The sequence below is a fragment of the Schistocerca serialis genome, chromosome 1 (genome assembly GCF_023864345.2).
Source record: "Schistocerca serialis cubense isolate TAMUIC-IGC-003099 chromosome 1, iqSchSeri2.2, whole genome shotgun sequence".
NCBI classification, from domain to species: Eukaryota; Metazoa; Arthropoda; class Insecta; order Orthoptera; family Acrididae; genus Schistocerca; species Schistocerca serialis.
In genome coordinates, this window is record NC_064638.1 from 80,696,988 (window position 1) to 80,717,015 (window position 20,028).

General features: G+C 37.7%; 1 protein-coding gene across 2 annotated transcripts in view; it reads right to left on the reverse strand.

Annotated features, from left to right (window-relative positions):
• Positions 1–1,352: 1,352 nt before the first annotated feature.
• LOC126462196 (cohesin subunit SA-1) overlaps positions 1,353–20,028 on the reverse strand; it is a 154,665-nt gene continuing 135,989 nt past the window's right edge. For both annotated transcript variants that reach the window (XM_050096057.1, XM_050096056.1), the window contains 3 exons: positions 12,731–12,888; positions 5,565–5,631; positions 1,353–3,764 (listed from right to left, as the gene is read on the reverse strand). In XM_050096057.1, the coding sequence (XP_049952014.1) occupies positions 3,758–3,764; positions 5,565–5,631; positions 12,731–12,888 (232 nt within the window). In that variant the 3' untranslated portion in view covers positions 1,353–3,757. The remainder of the gene's footprint in view (positions 3,765–5,564; positions 5,632–12,730; positions 12,889–20,028) is intronic.

Below are 20,028 nucleotides of genomic sequence, written 5' to 3' on the forward strand. Positions count from 1 at the left end.
CCCATCGTTCTACCATTCCTAGACCGGCAAGGGAACTTGCTGTTCCAACAGGACAATGCACGTCCGCATGTATCCCGTGCCACCCAACGTGCTCTAGAAGGTGTAAGTCAACTACCCTGGCCAGCAATATCTCCGGATCTGTCCCCCATTGAGCATGTTTGGGACTGGATGAAGCGTCGTCTCACGCGGTCTGCACGTCCAGCACGAACGCTGGTCCAACTGAGGCGCCAGGTGGAAATGGCATGGCAAGCCGTTCCACAGGACTATATCCAGCATCTCTACGATCGTCTCCATGGGAGAATAGCAGCCTGCATTGCTGCGAAAGGTGGATATACACTGTACTAGTGCCGACATTGTGCATGCTCTGTTGCCTGTGTCTATGTGCCTGTGGTTCTGTCAGTGTGATCATGTGATGTATCTGACCCCAGGAATGTGTCAATAAAGTTTCCCCTTCCTGGGACAATGAATTCACGGTGTTCTTATTTCAATTTCCAGGAGTGTATTTGAGATATGTTGCATAAGAAAGGATTTTTCTTGCTAACATGATTTTAGCACTATTTAGCAATGTTGCTCTCAAGCTTATAAATGGAAAGAGGAAGTCTTGAAGCTGAGTTGTTAAACAAATGTGTTGATGGATTCTTACCTGGGACTCTGCAAATAGGCTTAAGTTTTTATGAGAAGAGGAAGACTGGCTTTGAGTACTGCATGGACAGCAAGACCAGAAGAAATAAACATCAGCTCCTGTGCCTGTGAATGATATACAACATGATAGTTTAAACCACTGGATAGTGTAGGGGCCTAAAGCGAAGAGACAGACTTTGCTCTCAGGGATAGTCAACTGTACAATGTGTAACTGTTCCATACTTTGTAGCAAAAAGGAATTGTTTCACCACATTTCATGTACAATAATGCAAAATACAACAATTTTTTCAGCCACAGGAGCAACAATGTAGTCCTTTTAATGCAGTCCCCGCACGCCTTCTGTGGGCAATGATTCTTATAGGTAACATACTGTGTTTTGAAACATCACGAGGAAAATTGTTCACATAACCATATACACCTAATTTAAGTAACTTAACACTTTTTCTTTCCAGTATTTCTGAGGATGTAAAATAAATGGTTAAAATCATCAGTTAATAAAACAGATATGGAGAGAGGTTGCATAGGAATGGATTTTTCTTGTTACTCAATTTTAGAAGCAGCTGAAAGAAGAACAGGTTCAGAATCAACCATTACAAAAGAACTAACATGTGTAATAAATCATGAAAAGGAACTTGCTAACATGATCAATGAAGTCTGGAAGAAAGCAACTTATGAAGGACCAAGGAGACAGTTTGAGTAACATACCACAATCACTTGGGCACATTATTGTTGTGGTTTTATTTATTTATTATTTTACACTTCACTACCGATTAGTTTCAGCCAATCACCATCATTAGAGTTGTTAAAATTGAACAAAATGTACTGTTAGAATGCATGATTACATGTGAATAAAACATGTACTTTTCTATAGGTACCTGCACGTTATAAGTAAAGCCTGGGTTGTGAGACCATGACTGGACTATCACCTGAATGCAGGTAGTGTGCAGCCCTTCCATCTGCTGAGTCACTAGGAGTGTGAGGGGTGGTAGGTCCCTTGCCCCCACACAACTTTTATCCCCGGGAAAGATCCCCGATACTCATTCTGATAGTAGACCTGGGGACACCCTGTAGGGAATCTAATGAGGAAAATTCCCCACCCTTCCCCTTCCTCCAGCCTGGACTCTACTTCTCTACTCGCTAAACTGCCACAGCTACATTTGCAGCTTAGGCATGATACAATTACAAGGCCCTTTGAATTTCAGGGTTTACATTAGGTGGCTTGAAGTATTGTAGTTAATATTTCATACTGTATTGTAATAAGTTTTGTTTCATTTCAACAGATCTGACAATGCTATCAGCTGAAACTGTGAGGTGTAAAAAATTAACACAGTTACAATCTACACTGAACACTGCAATTAAAATTTCCAATCCAAACCAATAATACTTCTTAACAACGAAACTCCCATTATATAATGAACAGACTTACTTATAACTTTCATGTAAACAGTGGAACCACACACTTTTGTTGGGGCTGGCAAAAAATGGTCACAAATATTTCTCATCAGAATAATACCAAAAAATTTCTGTAAGTCTGGAAATAAAGCTAGGCATGATACACTTAGCATGAACACTATAAACAAAATAAAAAATTCAGTTAACCTCTCTCATTTTCACACAAAATTTCACATAAACATTGTATGTTACACACAAACCATACATTATAAAGAAATTATCCTGTAGCTTACAAGTTGCTCACCACCAGTGACACAAACAAATCAAGTTCTTTTTCCTTTCTACAATATGAGGAAATACAAATATTATTTGCCACACGTGAACAGAGGAACTTATTTATGTCGTTTGAATCACTGTCAAACAAAAAGTGTTTACAATTTTTGTACACTAACAAAATAATCTTGTGCATTAAAATACATACTTCCAGCTAATACTGTTAAATTTTATAATGCGACGTAAAATGTGTAGTTTACAAATTTTCAGTCAAAATTATTCCTCCTAATTTCTTCTTCAAGAAAGAAAAATTTTCAATCTATTTCAAATCAGTTTTTGTTGAAATAGCTGTAGAGTACCGACAATAGTGTCAGTGGTCCCTAGTATTTGGAAATTTGCCGATAATTCAAACACAATATCCACCTAGTCCCAAGAAAATACATTCCAATATTCTTACTTGATTTCTTCCTCTACTTGTCACAGTCTGTGTAATGTTCAGAATGTGGTGTTGACACTTAGGGATCTCTTTAGAACAGTGCAAGTAAGTATATACAACATAGCACATGATCACTGCAGTAACATCACATTCAAAACAAACAACCCAAAAGCTTTAGTTAAGACAAATTACAAACAAAAATATCCAAATATACACTATCCTGGAAGTGCAAGCAAACAACTGAGCCAGAGCCAGCTTTTTTTTTTTTACATAAAATACACAAACTCACAGAATATCAAACATGTACAAAATTTATTTCACATACTTTTCTCTCAGTCTTATATCACTATAGGAGAGAGGGCACAGATCTCACTATTGATACGTTTCTAGTTTCAAAGAACTGGCACCATATGTTACTGTATCCTACATGAAGGTAGCAATTTTCGAATACAAAATGGCCTGAAATTGCAGTATATTTATGTCTGCAATTTAGTCAAATGAAATATTTCTCCACATACAGCTATAGAGCAACAGAACAATCACACAAGCTAGCAAGAGGAACTTTTAAACACTTTAGGAGGATAAATGGAATGAAAATAAATGCACTCTCCTAAAGCTTGATTTCACACGTATGTTCAGCACCAGTTCCTGAAGTGTATTTCCTAGTCTCGTCGATGTAGCATTTTTTTACAACAAAAGATCGGAAATGAAACATGTGGACTTGGTCCAAACTATACAAATACTATGATTAACTTCTAAAAATCACAGTTGTCACGTAAAGTTGATCTTCAATGGCAGAAGATGTAGGCACACAACTTGTTTTGCTTGATTACCAGCTGTGCTGGGTACCGTCCAGTTGTAGAATGGTGTATCGTACAATCTACAACCACTATTTGAAAATGGACTGAAGTCAGGCAGGATTCCTGCAATTGCCTTCACCCAATAACTGTAACACATCACCACTGTTACAGTGGACACAACACCCATGAAAATGGTAGTACATCCAACGGGTGATCAAAACCTGGAAAAAAAGAATAATATATTGAACTAAGGAAAAGTTTTCAAAGTGGTAGTATTTGCTCATATTTACTACAGCCTTTTCAATCAAGAATGTAGGGAATAAGGTCTGCCCCATACATGGGCTCGTGGTGGTAGAATCCCTCCCCCTTTCATTCAGAACAATTACTGATTGAAAACTATCCTGCTGGGTAGTAATCACATGGATATTACAAGTGCAATTCATTCTGAACGTCCAAAGCTAACACTGAAAAGACAGACAACATTAACACTTCATGGATGGAACCTGAATAGAACTCCAGCAGCAACAGTCAGACGAACTGCACCTGAGTCTTGCTCATGCTGTGCGTAAAAATTTGTAGCTGATATTGCACCTCCTGATCTCTCATGGCAGCCACGCAGACTGCACGAGGAAGAGTCTCAGTACTGTCTTACTATGTACTTTTCATATTCTAAATTGCTGCACTCCACATCCACATAAGTGCTTTTTAAGTTCCTACCCTGTGTTGAGCCCTCTACCGCTTTAATCTTTGTTGGCCCACTGCTTGTCTCTATACAGTTTTGACACCAGGAATTTTGGGGCTACTAATATCTTCCATGCCCTGGAAGTAGTAGTCTGTGTGTTCAGTTCAGTTGATGATCCTGATACCAATCCATATTTCTGTCTGGCTGAAAGCTCAGATAAGTAATAACTTAAAGAAAATAATATAGTGATGCTTTTGAAATAATGTTTGGTCTAAATGAACATTCAAACAATTGAGATAGTAAAAATTATCATAAAAAGTGCAGCCAACTGGCGTCTGATGCAGCTCGTTGTGTGCCTTAATGTTTCATTATATACCAAAGTATAGCAAATTGTGATTGAGTGTGTGTGTGTGTGTGTGTGTGTGTGTGTGTGTGTGTGTGTGTTTTAAGTTTTCATCTAGATTAAAAACATGAGTCAGTAAAACATTTCATAATTTCTCTACAATTTTAATATGTCATAGTAAGGCTTTTATGAAATGATAAACCGAGCATCATAATTTCAAATGAAACACCATAAACGTTTATTGAATTTACAGTTATAAAGCTATGATTTTCGAAAAATGTGTTAAAAGCAGCAGTCTAGCTGCCTCACCCAGGGTGACTGGAGATAGTCTCAAATGTGTTTAAAAAAAACTCTAACTGCCCTACAGTTGGTCCCATATTAGAGCACGGTTTGCGAAGGCCAGCAAAATCTGTACCACATAGACTATCTGCCTAAACATAACATTTGGCATCTGTTGTTTCTGCCCTAAGAACTCAGTACTAATTCAAAAGGAAAGAAATGGTATGTACCGAAATTGTTAATATGTGATGTGTATAGCAAAACCCAAAGAATCAAACCCAAAAGCCTTCCACCATGGTACCTTACTTTTCTTAGTTTTAATTTTTATATGTATTCTCTGTCAACTGCCCCACCCCCAAAAAAAGGTCAAATGTCTTTGCTTCTGTCCACATCTGCACCATATGGCTTTTCAAGTCTCTATAACTACTACTTTCCACCATAATTACCCCTAAATTCTTTTACCAACCACCACTCACTTGATATCCCTATAACTCTACAGCCCCCAAATCACTCACTACAATACTATGCTACTTTTATTTTATTTTGACGATTTGCTTTGTATTTTCTTCCAAAGTAACTATATGGATCTACAATTATATGCCTTTAGTAAATCAAAATTGGTTTAGGAAACTGTTTCAGACAAGAACAACTTGGGCACTATTGCACAACCAAAATCGTAAGACCTATTTAAGTAGTAAATTCTAACAAATAACATACCCAACATTGAACTCCTGATCTGATGTGACCTCTTCACCATCTCCATCCATCGCTTCCTCTTCTTCAACTGTTTGCAAGCAAAAAGATAAGGTTAATTCCAACATACATACTGTGACAAAACTAAACTAACAATTAAAAGAGATGCTAGCAACACCTTTGGCCAGACATAAGATTTGCTAATGTTCATACCTCAAAATTTTCTCCTGGTATAAACTGTGCATTATTTTAAAATAACAGCTTATAAAATTAAATTAGGAAGGACAGAGCATGTTCTTCTTTAGAAAAATTGATAAAAATGGTAATATACACAGTGAAATTCGTAAGTCATTTAAAAGCCAAGAGGAAGAGTAAAGGGAGGGAGAGAATATTATAACCAAATGTGCTGAACCAATTATCACTGTTTCTACTCTGGTCCTCTACAAATCACTATGTACTGCATGGCAGGATACTTTTTACTGCACAACACATTAAGATTGCTTCCCATTATATTCATAGGCTGAGCACTGGGGAAATGTTTAATTTTATCTGTAGGTGAGCAGCATATAGAGAACTGAATATTTATTCGAAATACACTGAATTCTTCACGTAATTTTTCAAGAGTTATTAAGTATCTCTCATATCTACCAGTTCAACAACATAAGGAAAAAGATAGCTTGCTACTTGCCATACCGATGTCACAGTGAATTGCAAACAGGCAGAATGATATATGTGTTACACATTTAGCTTTTGGCCAAGGCCTTCTTCAGAAAAGAAAACACATACACACACACACATTCATTCACATAAGGAAGCACACCTCACACACATATGGCAACCCCCTCTGGTAGCTCTGGACTGAGTTGCTGGAGATGGGGGTCGTGTGCATGAGGTGTACTTGCTCATGTGAATATGTGTGTGTGTGTGTGTGTGTGTGTGTGTGTGTGTGTGTGTGTGTGTTTTTCACCTTTTCTGAAGAAGGCTCTGGCTAAAAGCTAAACATGTAACAATCTTTTCGTTGTGTTTGTCTGCAAGTCAATGTGTCATCTTCACGTGAGTAACAACCTGTCTTTTTACTTATATTCCAAACTGGAGTTTCCACTGTTTGATTTTATCTACCCTTCACATTTTTCAGCATTTATAGCTCACACCCATGTTAGCCAAAGAAGTGACCACTCATGTTATCCCTCTTTTTTATGATTTCCTCTGTCAGCATAACTTTTAATGGGCAGCACGTACATTTGAATATTACTCAAAGACATGCCACACCACAGTTCCATAAGCAATCTCTTTCCTCATCAAATGTAGTTTCCCGGTACCTATGAACTACAATGAAACCCCTATACAACATTTTTCAAGGGACCACAAATTCTGAACACTGTATAGAGGAAAACACTATAAGAAGGGAGGCTTCCAAATAATAATTATAGGGCATTACTGAAGATTGGGATACCACTAATCAGCTTCGACAAATGGTGCCATAGATGACATTTTAAATTTTCACAACACCGTAATATGATATTCATTGCAAATGATCAATGTATCAAATGATTAGTTTTTTGTAGTTAAAACATGGGGCCCGGTAGGTGGATAGGTGAAAGTAAATGGATCAGTTTGTACTGTAAAAAGTTATAACAGATTCTTAAGATATAACATCATTGCCCAAAGCTGACAGGTGGTATCCTGTTCTTCAGTTGACCCAATTATAGAAAATGAGCCAAATTTTGTTTATGATATACTGCACATATTACATAAAAACACAGTAAGTGGTACGGATTAAAAAAGAATTAGTTACAAAAAAAAAATACTTTAAAAATTAAATTATGAAATTGAACTTAAATTTGCACAAAACTCTAGGAACCTATGCAATCTGAAAATCACATGCCTATGATTTTTTTTAAATATTCAAGTAAGCATGTTTGTTTTCTATTTCTCCTTGACTCTATGACAATCATTACTTGCTCGTTCTGTCCTCAAGTCTATGGGCCATCACATATCTCCTGAATGTTTCAAAGGCTTCAGCTGCCTTAGTATATGAGGGCACACGGTCATCTTCCTTGTCACTGTCACTTTCACTACCACTATTATTCTCCAAGCTTCTCCCTGCAGTCAGCTCCTCAATACTTCGTACTCCTGTGGTCGCCACATGGTCATCCACAGCCACAAAGTCCTCAAAAGTGACAGAATCACTCCCTATTAATTCCTGAAACTCTTGCAAATCACTTGCAACATCTTCCACAGGAGCTGCCATCTCATTCTCACAGAATCCGCTTTTGTGCAACAGTTTTTAATAGTTTTAGCAACGGCTTCCCTCCATGAGTACATAATTAAATTAATTGCCTGTAAAATATTCAGCTTCAGTTGTGAGCTCTGCTGGCTACCCAGTTTTCTTTGGTCCATCAAATTCAAGGCGTTATTTTACAAGGGCTGTCCTATAATTAACCTTAAGGGTGTGTATTATTCCCAAGTCCATAGGTTGCAGGTGGCTGGTTCAGTTGGGTGGCAGGAAAATTACTTTCACATTTCTCAGAAAGGATATATCTGGTGCATGTGCCACACATCTATCCACAAACAGCAGCACTCCCCATTTTGGCGTCAAATTCTCTGAGAAAACGTAAAAATATATCACTTGTCATCCATGCCTTGGCATTGTTTGTATATTTGCACAGAAACGTGGAAATGTTTTTGAAGCACCTCGGATTTTTTGGCTTCCTGATAACCAAAGGTTTCAGTTTTTCACTGCCATTGGCGTTTGTACACAACAAAATGGTAAGAGGTTCCTTGCTCTTCTTACCGCCATGGCAATTTTCCCCACGAAAAGTAAATGTCTTATCCAGCATTAAATTGAAAAACATGCCGGTTTCGTCAGCTTTATAAATGTCACGGAGTCTGTAGCCATGTATCAGATTAGGGAGAGTCTGCATCCCCTGAGTTACAGTTGGTTCGTCCACACTTTTACTTTCTCCACATTCCGCTTTGTGTACAATACCATGATGCTGTCAAAATTTATCAATCCATCCATTGGACGCCTTAAAATTTTCCATTCCTAACAGCAGTGATATTTGAAGCTCCTTCTCCTTCAGAATAGTTCAGTTTATAGGAATGTTTGCAGCACATGCTTGCTGAAACCAAGTTAATAAAACTCCCTCCATATCGTCGCAAGTCGATGGTTTCAAACGCATACGTTTCGAATTTCCAAAATTCTCATACCCTTCCATTATTGACGATCTGTTTTTCATAGTAGTGTTGAGTGTTGAGGGGGCCAATTCAAATTGCTTCGCTAGCTCCACGCGACATAACAAACCTTCTCTTCCAGAGAAATGTTCTTCCGCTTTTCACTCATGTCCACTGATGAAATCTTAAAAAAAAATGTTATATCGAAGACACACTCTCACGAGACACACAAACTGTTTAATGCTCAGCTCACACAACACGCTATGAATACAAATCATTAACTGAAAAGGCGCCAAAAAGATTGCAAGCAGAATGCGCGTCACATGTCATGTGACCGGGTTCTGCCATTGACATATGAAACACGCTGAGCGCGGGCTTTAAGAGCCGGTGCAAACGTGAATCCACAGAACGGAAAACGATGTGTGTACATCCAGTCACTTATACATTATAAAGAGGTAAATAATTGACCAGGGTTCCAAAAATATGAGCGTTACATGGAGGAAATTGTAATATAGAGGAAACGCAGTAAAGAGGAAAATTTAACATTGTTTATATGGGCTTTTAGACGGGACCGAAAAAAACGGACGTAATATAGGGGAAAACATTATATGGAGGAACGTTATAAAGAGGTTTCACTGTATCAATATTTGCTACTTGTTTTGTTCATAAATAAATTTTCTCACACACACACACACACACACACACACACACACACACACACACACACACACACACACACACACACAGTTTTCCTATGGTACAATTGATCCTAATTACGAATCTTTATGACTGTAGTCAAAGACTTCTATATTCTTATAGTGCTCAACATTACATGTGTCTATATTTCAATCATATTATCAATCGTTGCACCAGACTTATTTTATCAAGGCCCTTCTATATGCACCTACCATTTATATATCCATAGTTTGTAACAAAATAAGTACATACGAAAAGTGTTAACTACTTTCAAAGTAATCAGTTTGCAGACCAAATGCTCAATGTCAAGGAAGGCAGTTCTTTGTAAATTTGCTGACTGAGTTTCAAGCTCAGAATAAATTATAAATTTATCTTTTGAGATACAAAGATGAGTGCTCTATGGCAGCAGTTCTGTGGATCAGACGATCAAATTGGAACCTAACATTTTTAATTCAACTTTTCTGATCTCAATATGAGTCCCCATGTCATTGTCATGTTTCTGGATGATAGTTACTTGACAATGGGAACTTCAATATATGGCCAATTTGATGTGCAATGGAAGTGGTCTGTATGTGCTTACCCAGCTAAAATGCTGATGCCCTAAGGTAATGCTTAAGTTAATGTGACCCAATATTTCTGAAATGTGTAATTCTGATAATGTTTCTACTGTGTATAATATAAATTTTAGTACTGTGTTTTTGTGTGGAATGTCAAACTTATCAGCAAGACTACATGGACTGCCAAATGTTTTCCATCAGCTTGATGACAAGTGCAATACAGAAGTAGCTATGTAAAAGCCTTACCAACAACAAAACATTCTTTCTGCTCTCTCAGACCGTAAATGTTCTACTCTCTTCTATACAAAGGACAGTTTTGCTACCACACTGCAGGGTTGGGTTGGGTTGTTTGGGGAAGGAGATCAGACAGCGAGGTCATTGGCCTCATCGGATTAGGGAAGGATGGGGAAGGAAGTCAGCCGTGTCCTTTCAAAGGAACCATCCTGGCATTTGCCTGGAGAGATTTAGGGAAATCACGGAAAACCTAAATCAGGACGGCTGGATGCGGGATTGAACCGTCGTCCTCCCCAATGCGAGTCCAGTGTTTAAATACTGCGCCACCTTGCTCGGTCACACTGCAGGGTTTACATTTTGTCGTCTTACTTCTTGACATAGATGCTGTTAGCAAAGGCACTGCAAACTGTCACACAGCTATACAGGATGATCCACAACGATATGCAAGTATTTTAATGTTATTCTACAAGCAAAACTAAAGAAAAAAGTTCATAAAAACATTGGTTCACAAATGTTTAGTTATGGAGTTATGGCTAATAAAAGATTTTGCCTGAAATTTAACAACTTCACTAATATAAAGCCGTTGCAAAACTGTATGAGGTTAAAGTAAAGCACAATTTCCATTTACTTTGTTGTTACTGGTCTGGTGAATCTAATAAAACATGTCCCAGACGTGTATCTGCAGTAGTTTTCCAGAACACCCAGGAAAGCAAAGATTATTATACAAGTAAATCTGTTTACTTTACATTAAGAATATAAAAATGTTTACGTCATTGTTGGCAACCGTTAGTTAGTTGTTTTAGTCGTTTCCTAACCTTGAAATGAGTTAGTTTTCTGTATTGTTCAGTGAAAGAACATAATAACAACAGTGTATTTAAGTAAAACCACATAGTAACTATTGTAGTTTGTAGGTTGGGATGCCTTTCAAATTTACGGCAAAGGAATACAGCAATATGAAGTTTATTTATGGCAAATGTGATGGTAACGTTAGGGCTGCAGTTAATGAACATCGCATACGTTATCCAACTTGGAGGATTCCGAATGCACGGACCATTTGCGGAGTATTTCGAATGTTACAGGAGACAGGTTCTCTACATAGCATTCATTATCAGTACGAGTGCTAATACATGAAGACGATGATGGTATTATGGATGCTGTTAACGTACCACAGGTACCAGTACTCTAATTCTCTCTCAACGACTAGGCATTTCACAATTTAAGGTATGGCGTACACTGAAATACAATAATCTGTATCCTTACCATAAACAAGAAAGTGCATCATTTACATCAGGGAGAGCCTGCACTTCGCTTGGAGTTGTGTAATTGGTTAAATACTAATTGGCAGTTACACAAATACATTTTATTTACTAATGAGGCAATTTACTTGAGATAGTATAAACAATTTACATTACAAACACATACGGTCTGAAGCAAGCCCACATGTAACATGATTTCCAGCAGCCATTTTGCATAAATGTGTGGTGTGGTATAATCAACACACACTTTACTGGTCCCTCATTTTTCCAGGATGTCTAACCTTCAAGGAGAAATGCCCCGCTTGCTCGAAGATGTTCCACTTGCATCGTGATTGCAAATGTATTTTTGACATTACGGCGCACATCTACATTTCACCAACGCCGTTACTACACATTTAAATGAACACTTTCCCCAGAAAGGGAAAACATCTGTGGCCACAGAGATCGGTCGATTTATCACCAATGGATTTTTGTGTATGGGGATGGATGAAAGACATAGCTTACGAGGACAAAGTCAATACACACGAGGCATTACTTGCTCGCATTAGGAATGCAACAGACAAAATTGAGAACAACCTTGTAAAATTGAAACGAGCAACAAAATCTGTTCATACACATGCAGCTAAATGCACTGTCCTCAGAGACATTTTTGAGTATTTATTGTGAATGTATTGTGAAATTGTAAAACTTCCTTCACAATGAGCTTTGTTTTTTCCAGTTTAACATGAATTCACATGTGCTATGGTATTAACAAAAGCAGATTATCTGACACATTTGTACAGTTTCTGTCAACATTACTACCATCATTTTTCCAAAATTAAATGCTCAACAATTTCTGTTGCAAACTTTGTGCAATTGTCTCGAATCAAAAAAACAAATTGGAACAAGTAGTTATTAAATTAAAAATTTTAGAAAATTATGTCTTTGCTTCTCTGGATGTTCTGTTAAACTACTGCAGATACACATCTGGGAAATGGTTTATTAGATTCACCAGACCAATAACAACAAAATAAATGGAAATCGTGCTTTACTTTAACCCCGCACAGTTCTGCAATGGCTTCATATTAGCAAAGTTGTTAAATTTCAGGCAAAATATTTTATTAATCATAACTCTGTAACTAAATATTTGCAGATCAAATGTTTACATGAACTCTTTTCTTTAGTTTTACTTGTAGAATAATATACTAAAATATTTTCATATCTTCGTGAATCACTCTGTACATGAGCAGCAGGTACTCTTACAAAAATTTTATATACTTCAAAAATAATTTACCTTCTTTCTTCTTCCTACCGTATGCTCGTTTAGAGGTAACAGGAGGCTGGTCAGTTTCTCCATGAACTAAACTGTTCCTGTACATAAGTAACGGCTGCCAATCTTCGCCCCTGCTAGAGGGCATCCCAGCAGCAATCCGCCGATCCAGGAAATTCAATCTGTACAAACAGTAAATGACAACCAATAATCATAATTTAGAAGTATTTGACTGTCATATTTCTTCAAGTAAAAGTAAACCAAAATTTAAACTGGAATATAAACATCAAGCACCTGGATAATAAATTGAGCAACTTTGTATTTACAAACGTAACATTTATTGAAATACTACAGGCACATACATAAATTGAGAGTTTTGGCTCTTTGAATCCATTGTTAGGTGCAGAATAATTTTGGGAAAAGGGGTAATAGTTAATAAAGAGAGAGATAGAAATTGCACAATCAAAGGATTCGTTCATATTACTCGTTTAGAAACTTGCGATTATTATGCATAGTAACTTCCTGCATTATAAAAATGTAATCTTTTTCGCAGAAAATCCAAGTTATCTGTGGAAAATTATGTTGTTAATGTGTTGTTGTGGTCTTCAGTCCTGTAAACAAAAGTAATCATGTACTACATACTAACACACAGAAGATTTTTGCTCTTGACCTGTACATGCAACTATCCTCAATATTATAGAAACTAGACACTGATGCCAGAGTACATACAACAATAAAGATAGTATCAGGATTAATGATTGTCTAAAATAAGACAATGACAGATATTAATGATGTTAAAAAATATATAAGGTGAACATTAACAAAATCAACAAACTGCAGGGACGGATTCCTGACTGGAAATGGAGGAAAAAAGGCCCTACGAACATGTGCCCAGGAATGAATCACTGCCATGATAGAAGGTACTGACGAATGACAGCTCCTCTGACCACGTACCATCTGTTCCTTGTGTGTTTCAGGCTGTGCGATTGACACAGCATACTGTAAGCAGCAGATTGGTTCAGTATTCATGTTGGGAACAAGCTGAGATGGTGTTCGTGACTGCCCAAGCAGATGGAAATGGTCGAGAGAGAGCACAGTTATACGAAAAGAAGTAGCTCACAGGCACCAACCACATCACACAACATTTCAAGTCCTTTTTGGGCATTTGTGTGATCATGGGTCCTTTCAGACAGACGAGGAGGGGAGGCAGTGGACTATGCCCACACTAGATTTGAAGAACGGAGTTCTACAGGATATTGGGACAAACCTTATTACAAGCTCCAAATCTGGTATACGCACAGCATGCCACCTCCCTGCATAATGGTCTGACTGAATGTACTCATGATCACATGAACACCAAAACGGGCCTGAAACGCCGTGTGGTGTGGTTAGGGTCTGTGAGTGTACATGTTTTGGTAAAGCCATGCTGCCTCTTGAGTGATTTCATGTGCTTGGCAGTATACGAACACCATCCCAGCTTGTTCCCAGACCATTCTGCTGCTTACAGTACACTGCATCAATCACACAGCCTGCAACACACAAGGAACAGACAGTACTTTGTCATAGAAACTGTCATTCATCAGCACCATCTATAGTGGCAACAATGCATTTCCGGACACATATTCAAAAGACCTTTTTTCTCAATTTTCAGTCAGGAATCTGTCCCTGTCAGTTTTATTAATGTCCATACTGTAGATAAGGTGCTGAGAATCATGAGGGCCTAAAGCACATCATCACTGATCATGTGATAGTAGCATGGGCTTACATTGTATATATGAAAATTCACAAAAATCTGTCTCACAGATTTCTCTGTGAGTCAATTTTATGTGGGCTTAATGACAGTTGCTCTAAGCCCTTGTGGTTCTCAGGGTCTCCTCTAAAACGAAGCAAAAAATGCTCATATTACGTGCACTGAAAAATATCCTTGTGATTGGCGAAAGAATTTGAACGCAAATGACTACTGCCTCCTTTCAGAAGTTGCTGATCCTTCAATGAATGCAAACTAAAGACGTTTTTGTACAATGTTTAAATAATTGCATCAAATTTATTCAGATCAAGGTTTGGCAATCTAAGATGCTCTGTCTCCTATGTAGTCTAGTCATAAGCAGCTGCCTTAGCTTTGTGATTGTTAAACTCTTTACAAATGTCACACCAATCACAAATACTCAGTGATTCAAGGTCTGAAATGGAAAGACTGCTAGAGATTTGACTTTCAAATAAACTTTTGGTACTCCTCAGAAACTTCTGATCATCTGGGTGAAAGAAAATCACCCCATTGTTACACATACATAAACAAGACCCCCACATTTTTGTAGATAAACCATAAATGAGTACACAATTTTTCCCTATAGTAGAAAATTTAAGATAATGTGTACAGGAAAGATCCAAGATTACTAGACAAATTTTAACCGTTAATCAACTGAATGGAAATTCTAGTTGCTGCACTAATTTGTAATGATGACATCTACGATGTACCAAAAGTTCATATGCTAGTGGACATGAGGTACTGACAGAAAAAGAGCAACTGTATTAAACATAACAATGAACTGGCAAAGTATTTGGCAAGCAAACACGTAGAAGATAATGTAACTGGAGAGGAAAAAAAATTTTTTTTAAATATATTCTACTCACCAAGCTGCAGCAGGAAAAAATACACACCAAAATTAAGGTAATGTGTAAGCTTTCATAACCAGTGGCTCCTCCTCCTGGCATAAGGTTTGAAAGGGAACGAAGAGGGATGAAGGAAAGGAACTGGCGAGACTTGGGGAAATGGGGAGAGTTATAAAAAAATTGCCCAGAACCCTTGGTCATAGAAGACTTACCTGACAGAATGGGAAGGAAAGACTATTTCATGAAAAGAAGGTTTGGAGTATAACAAATGGTAGAAGCAGTGATAAAAAAGCACAATAAGAGAAAGAAGGAAGACAAGCTAAGATAAAGATCAGGAAAAAAAAATCAGAAAACTGTAGGAAATTTCAAACAAAAATTGCGAGAACAGACATGGGTTAACCAAAGGCAATGAGTGTGTGAGAATTTCTCATGAGGAAAGTGTACCCTATGATAGGAAAAAATTACAACAATAAAAGTGTGATTGGCGAAGTTCTTGGGAAAGACAAGGAAACAGACAAAATTTTTTAAACAGAGAAAACAAAGAGAGGAAGCCACTGGAGAAAATGGAATCGACTGTGTTTTGGAAATAAAATAATGCAAAAGACAGCAGTAACAGATGATCATTGGAAATTGGTAAAAAACAAATGTACAAAAATGTAACTGACTCACCTAAAAGCAAGTGGCAATAAGGAAAGAAAAGTGCAGTCCAATTAGCAAACAAACTGGTGACAGACGATCAGCAGGAAGTCTTGCAGTGTACAGTGAAGCTTCTTTGCACCTCATCCCATTCGGTAAGTCTCCCCTGACCCAAAGTTCTGGACAACTTTTCAGTAAACCCCCCCCCCCCTTTCCTAAACCTCTTCAGTCATTTCCCTTCACCCCTCTTTGTTCCCCTTCAGGTTGGTAGCCCTGCACCTGCTATACGGACGTCTGAGTCACAGCTCTCGTACAAGACAAGTAATTTAAATAGTAATAAAGTGTTTTTAACACTTTAAATTAATTTATTACGTTAATTATAGTGCTCTTCAAGCGTATCATTAAAGGTTTTTGTCTTACTCGCGTATTTTCACAGTAATCACGTAAAGTTCGTTTTGTTTACATATCGCGGCCAGGCCGAACTTTTGAGCTTTCAGATTAAACTTCATACCGCAATTTTAAGTGCATTTACTGATAGTTTAGTGTGCTAAATACGTCTGCTGCCCCTTTATATCTGTAGAGTATCGTCATCTCTTAAGTAATTTCCACTGTTTACATTGTCGCGAATAGGCCTAATTTTTCGTACACGTATTTCCATTGTTTACCGGTAACTTAATTGTCTTTCTGTCACTAAGATCGATCTGTACCATGAGTGTAAAGTGCCTGACATGCCGTAGAATCGTTATCTCCGGGGTCTGGTGTGATGGATGTAGTAACTTTTTTCATTGGGGCAATTGTAGTGGCGTGGGAATTGGGAAAATGAGCGAGACTCATCAGTGGTTCTGTAGGCTATGCAGTAGAGACAGAAAGATTGTGGAACAGGAGGGGAAAATTGCTGCCCTTCACGCTGAGTTAGATGAAGCTAGGCGAGAACTGGGCAGGTTAAGGGGGGTCAAGGGTAAACGGGTGGGAAGTGGCAACAGGTATAAGGAACAGGCCAAGAAATTCTTCTGGCAGCTTTGTTATTAATGTAAAAAATAGGTTTGACCTGTTGCCTCAGTCAGAAACTGATGAGCCTCTCACAGAAGTAGATGTAGACAGGGCTCAACAAGCTTTCAGAAGCAAATTGAATAAGAATGTAGGGCAGTCTGCAAAGAGAAAGAAAGTCTCGTTGCTAGGTAGTTCGCATGCTAGAGGTGTGGGCCAACTTCTGCAGGATGAATTAGGGTCAGAATACCAGGTCACAAGTTTTTTCAAACCTAGTGCTGGACTGGGGCAGGTTACAGAGGATTTAGGTTCACTATGTAGAGGCTTTACTAAGGAAGATACCGTGGTTATTGTGGGTGGGCCGGGCAACATCATTGACAGAGATCCGGGGTACAGCATAGAGTGTGACCTGGCAAAGATTGCGTCAACATCGAGTCATACCAGCGTTGGGTTTGTGTCGGTTCTGGAGCGCCACGACCGACCTCATTTGAGCTCTTCTGTCAGGAGAGTTAATTTGGAGTTGGAACGGCTACTTGGATCTGGTGCAGGGTCACACATTGGTGTGGTTCCTGTTGATTCACTATGTAGGTGGGACTATACTAGACATGGCCTACACCTCAACAAGAAAGGGAAGGGTAAACTGGCTGGGCTGATAGCAGGATATTTAAAGGGGGAAGGAACTACATCTCATGGTGGAAACTCTTTTTTAGTGTAAAATCAGTGTCCAGTGGGAAACTCAGCCATGCAAGTACTAAAGATGTTAAAAAAAATTCAAGATACCCACAAAAGTAAAGTGAAAAATAATGTTAGTATATTTCATCAAAATATTGGGGGATTGAAGAATAAAGTTGATGAGCTTCTGCTTTGTTTAGAAGATATAGAAACTGAGAATGTAATAGATGTACTATGCCTGTCTGAGCATCACATTGTCACTGATATGCAAAAGGTTAGCATCAATGGGTACAAATTAGCTGCACATGTAAGTAAAGATAATATGATGAGAGGAGGAGTTGCCATATATGTCAAAAGCTTCCACAGTGTAAAAAATTTAGAAACTAAAAAATTTTGTGTAGAGCAACATATGGCAGCATGTGCCACTGAACTAAAACTAAATGATGGCACTTTCATAATTGTAACAGTGTATAGGTCCCCCTCAGGGAATTTCCAGCTATTTCTAGAAAACTTGGATGCTTTGTTGTGCTATCAGTCAGACAGGGGGAAGCAAATTATCATTTGTGGGGATTTCAATGTTGATTCCCTGAAAGAGTGTAATAGGAAGAATGACCTTGTAGTATTACTCAGTTCTTTCAATTTGAGCTCCGTCATTGATTTTCCTACTCGGATAACAAAGAACAGCAGGACATTGATAGATAACTTTTTATAGACCAAGATAAGTTTAAGGACATAAATGCTTATCCTGTTGAGAATGGTCTTTCAGATCATGGTGCACAGCTAGTTACAGTACATGACATAGCTCCTTGCAGTACATCAAATCAGAATTTCAAAGCAGTGCGTTCAATTAACAATATAAATATTGCAAACTTTATGGAAAGCCTACAGCAGCTAGACTGGGATGAAGTGTATAAGGAACCTGATGCAAACTTGAAATATAACTTATTTCACGATACATTTTTAAGGGTATTTGAAAATTGTTTTCCCAAGAAAATAGTTAAACATAATTCCAAGAAAACATATAAAAAACCTTGGCTAACTAAAGGAATAAGAATATCTTGCAACCGTAAAAGAGAACTGTATCTAACAGCAAGAGGGAGTACTGACCCCGAAATTGTTCAATATTATAAAAACTATTGTGCAGTACTAAGAAAAGTTATTAAAAAGTCCAGAAGCATGTGTATCATGTCTGAGATCAATAACTCTGATAATAAAATTAAAGAAATTTGGAATATTATTGAAAGGGAAACAGGGCAACCAAGAGCACAGGAAGACTTTAGTGCCATAAAACTGAATGACAAGTGTACTAACAAACAATCAGAAATTGAAAATATTTTCAATAATCATTTTTTAAATGTTGTGGAGAAAATAGGATCTAGATCTTCACTAGAAGAGGCAAGGCTACTAATAGAAGAGGCCATACCTGTGCAGTTTGAAACAACTGTATTTCCACCAACCTCTCCCTCTGAAATCAGTAAAATAATAAACTCACTGAAAAGTAAAAGCTCTTATGGAATTGATGGCATTTCCAGCAAGGTACTTAAAGCTTGTTCCCCACAGATAAGTAGGATTCTCAGGCATGTACGTAATAGCTCTTTGGAGCAGGGTGTTTTCCCCGATAGACTGAAATATGCCATTGTAAAACCATTGCATAAAAAGGGGGATACGTCGGATGTCAACAACTACCGCCCAATCTCTCTTCTGACATCTCTATCAAAAATTTTTGAGAAAGTAATGTATTCAAGAGTAGCCTCCCATATTTATAAAAATAAAGTATTAACAAAATGTCAGTTTGGTTTTCAGAAAAGGCTTTTCAACAGAAAATGCTATATACACTTTCACTGATCAAATATTAAATGCTCTGAATAACTGGACATCACCCATTGGTATTTTTTGTGATCTCTCAAAGGCCTTTGATTGTGTAAATCATGGAATTCTTTTAGATAAGCTAAATCATTATGGTTTGAGGGGGGCAGCGCACAAATGGTTTAATTCATACTTAACTGGAAGAATGCATAAAGTTGAAATAAGTGGTACATGTAATGTTAAAACATCAGCTGATTCCTCAAACTGGGGGGCTATCAGGTACAGGGTCCCACAGGGTTCGGTCTTAGGTCCTTTACTGTTCTTGATATACATTAATGACGTACCATTCCACATTGATGATACAAGTATAGTAATAACATCCAAAAACCAAGAACTATGTGATGTAATTGTAAATGATGTTTTTCACAAAATTATTAAGTGGTTCTCAGCAAACGGACTCTCTTTAATTTTGATAAAACACAGTATATACAGTTCCGTACAGTAAATGGCACAACTCCAGTAATAAATATAGACTTTGAACAGAAGCCTGTAGCTAAGGTAGAATTTTCAAAATTTTTAGGTGTGTACATTGATGAGAGGTTAAACTGGAA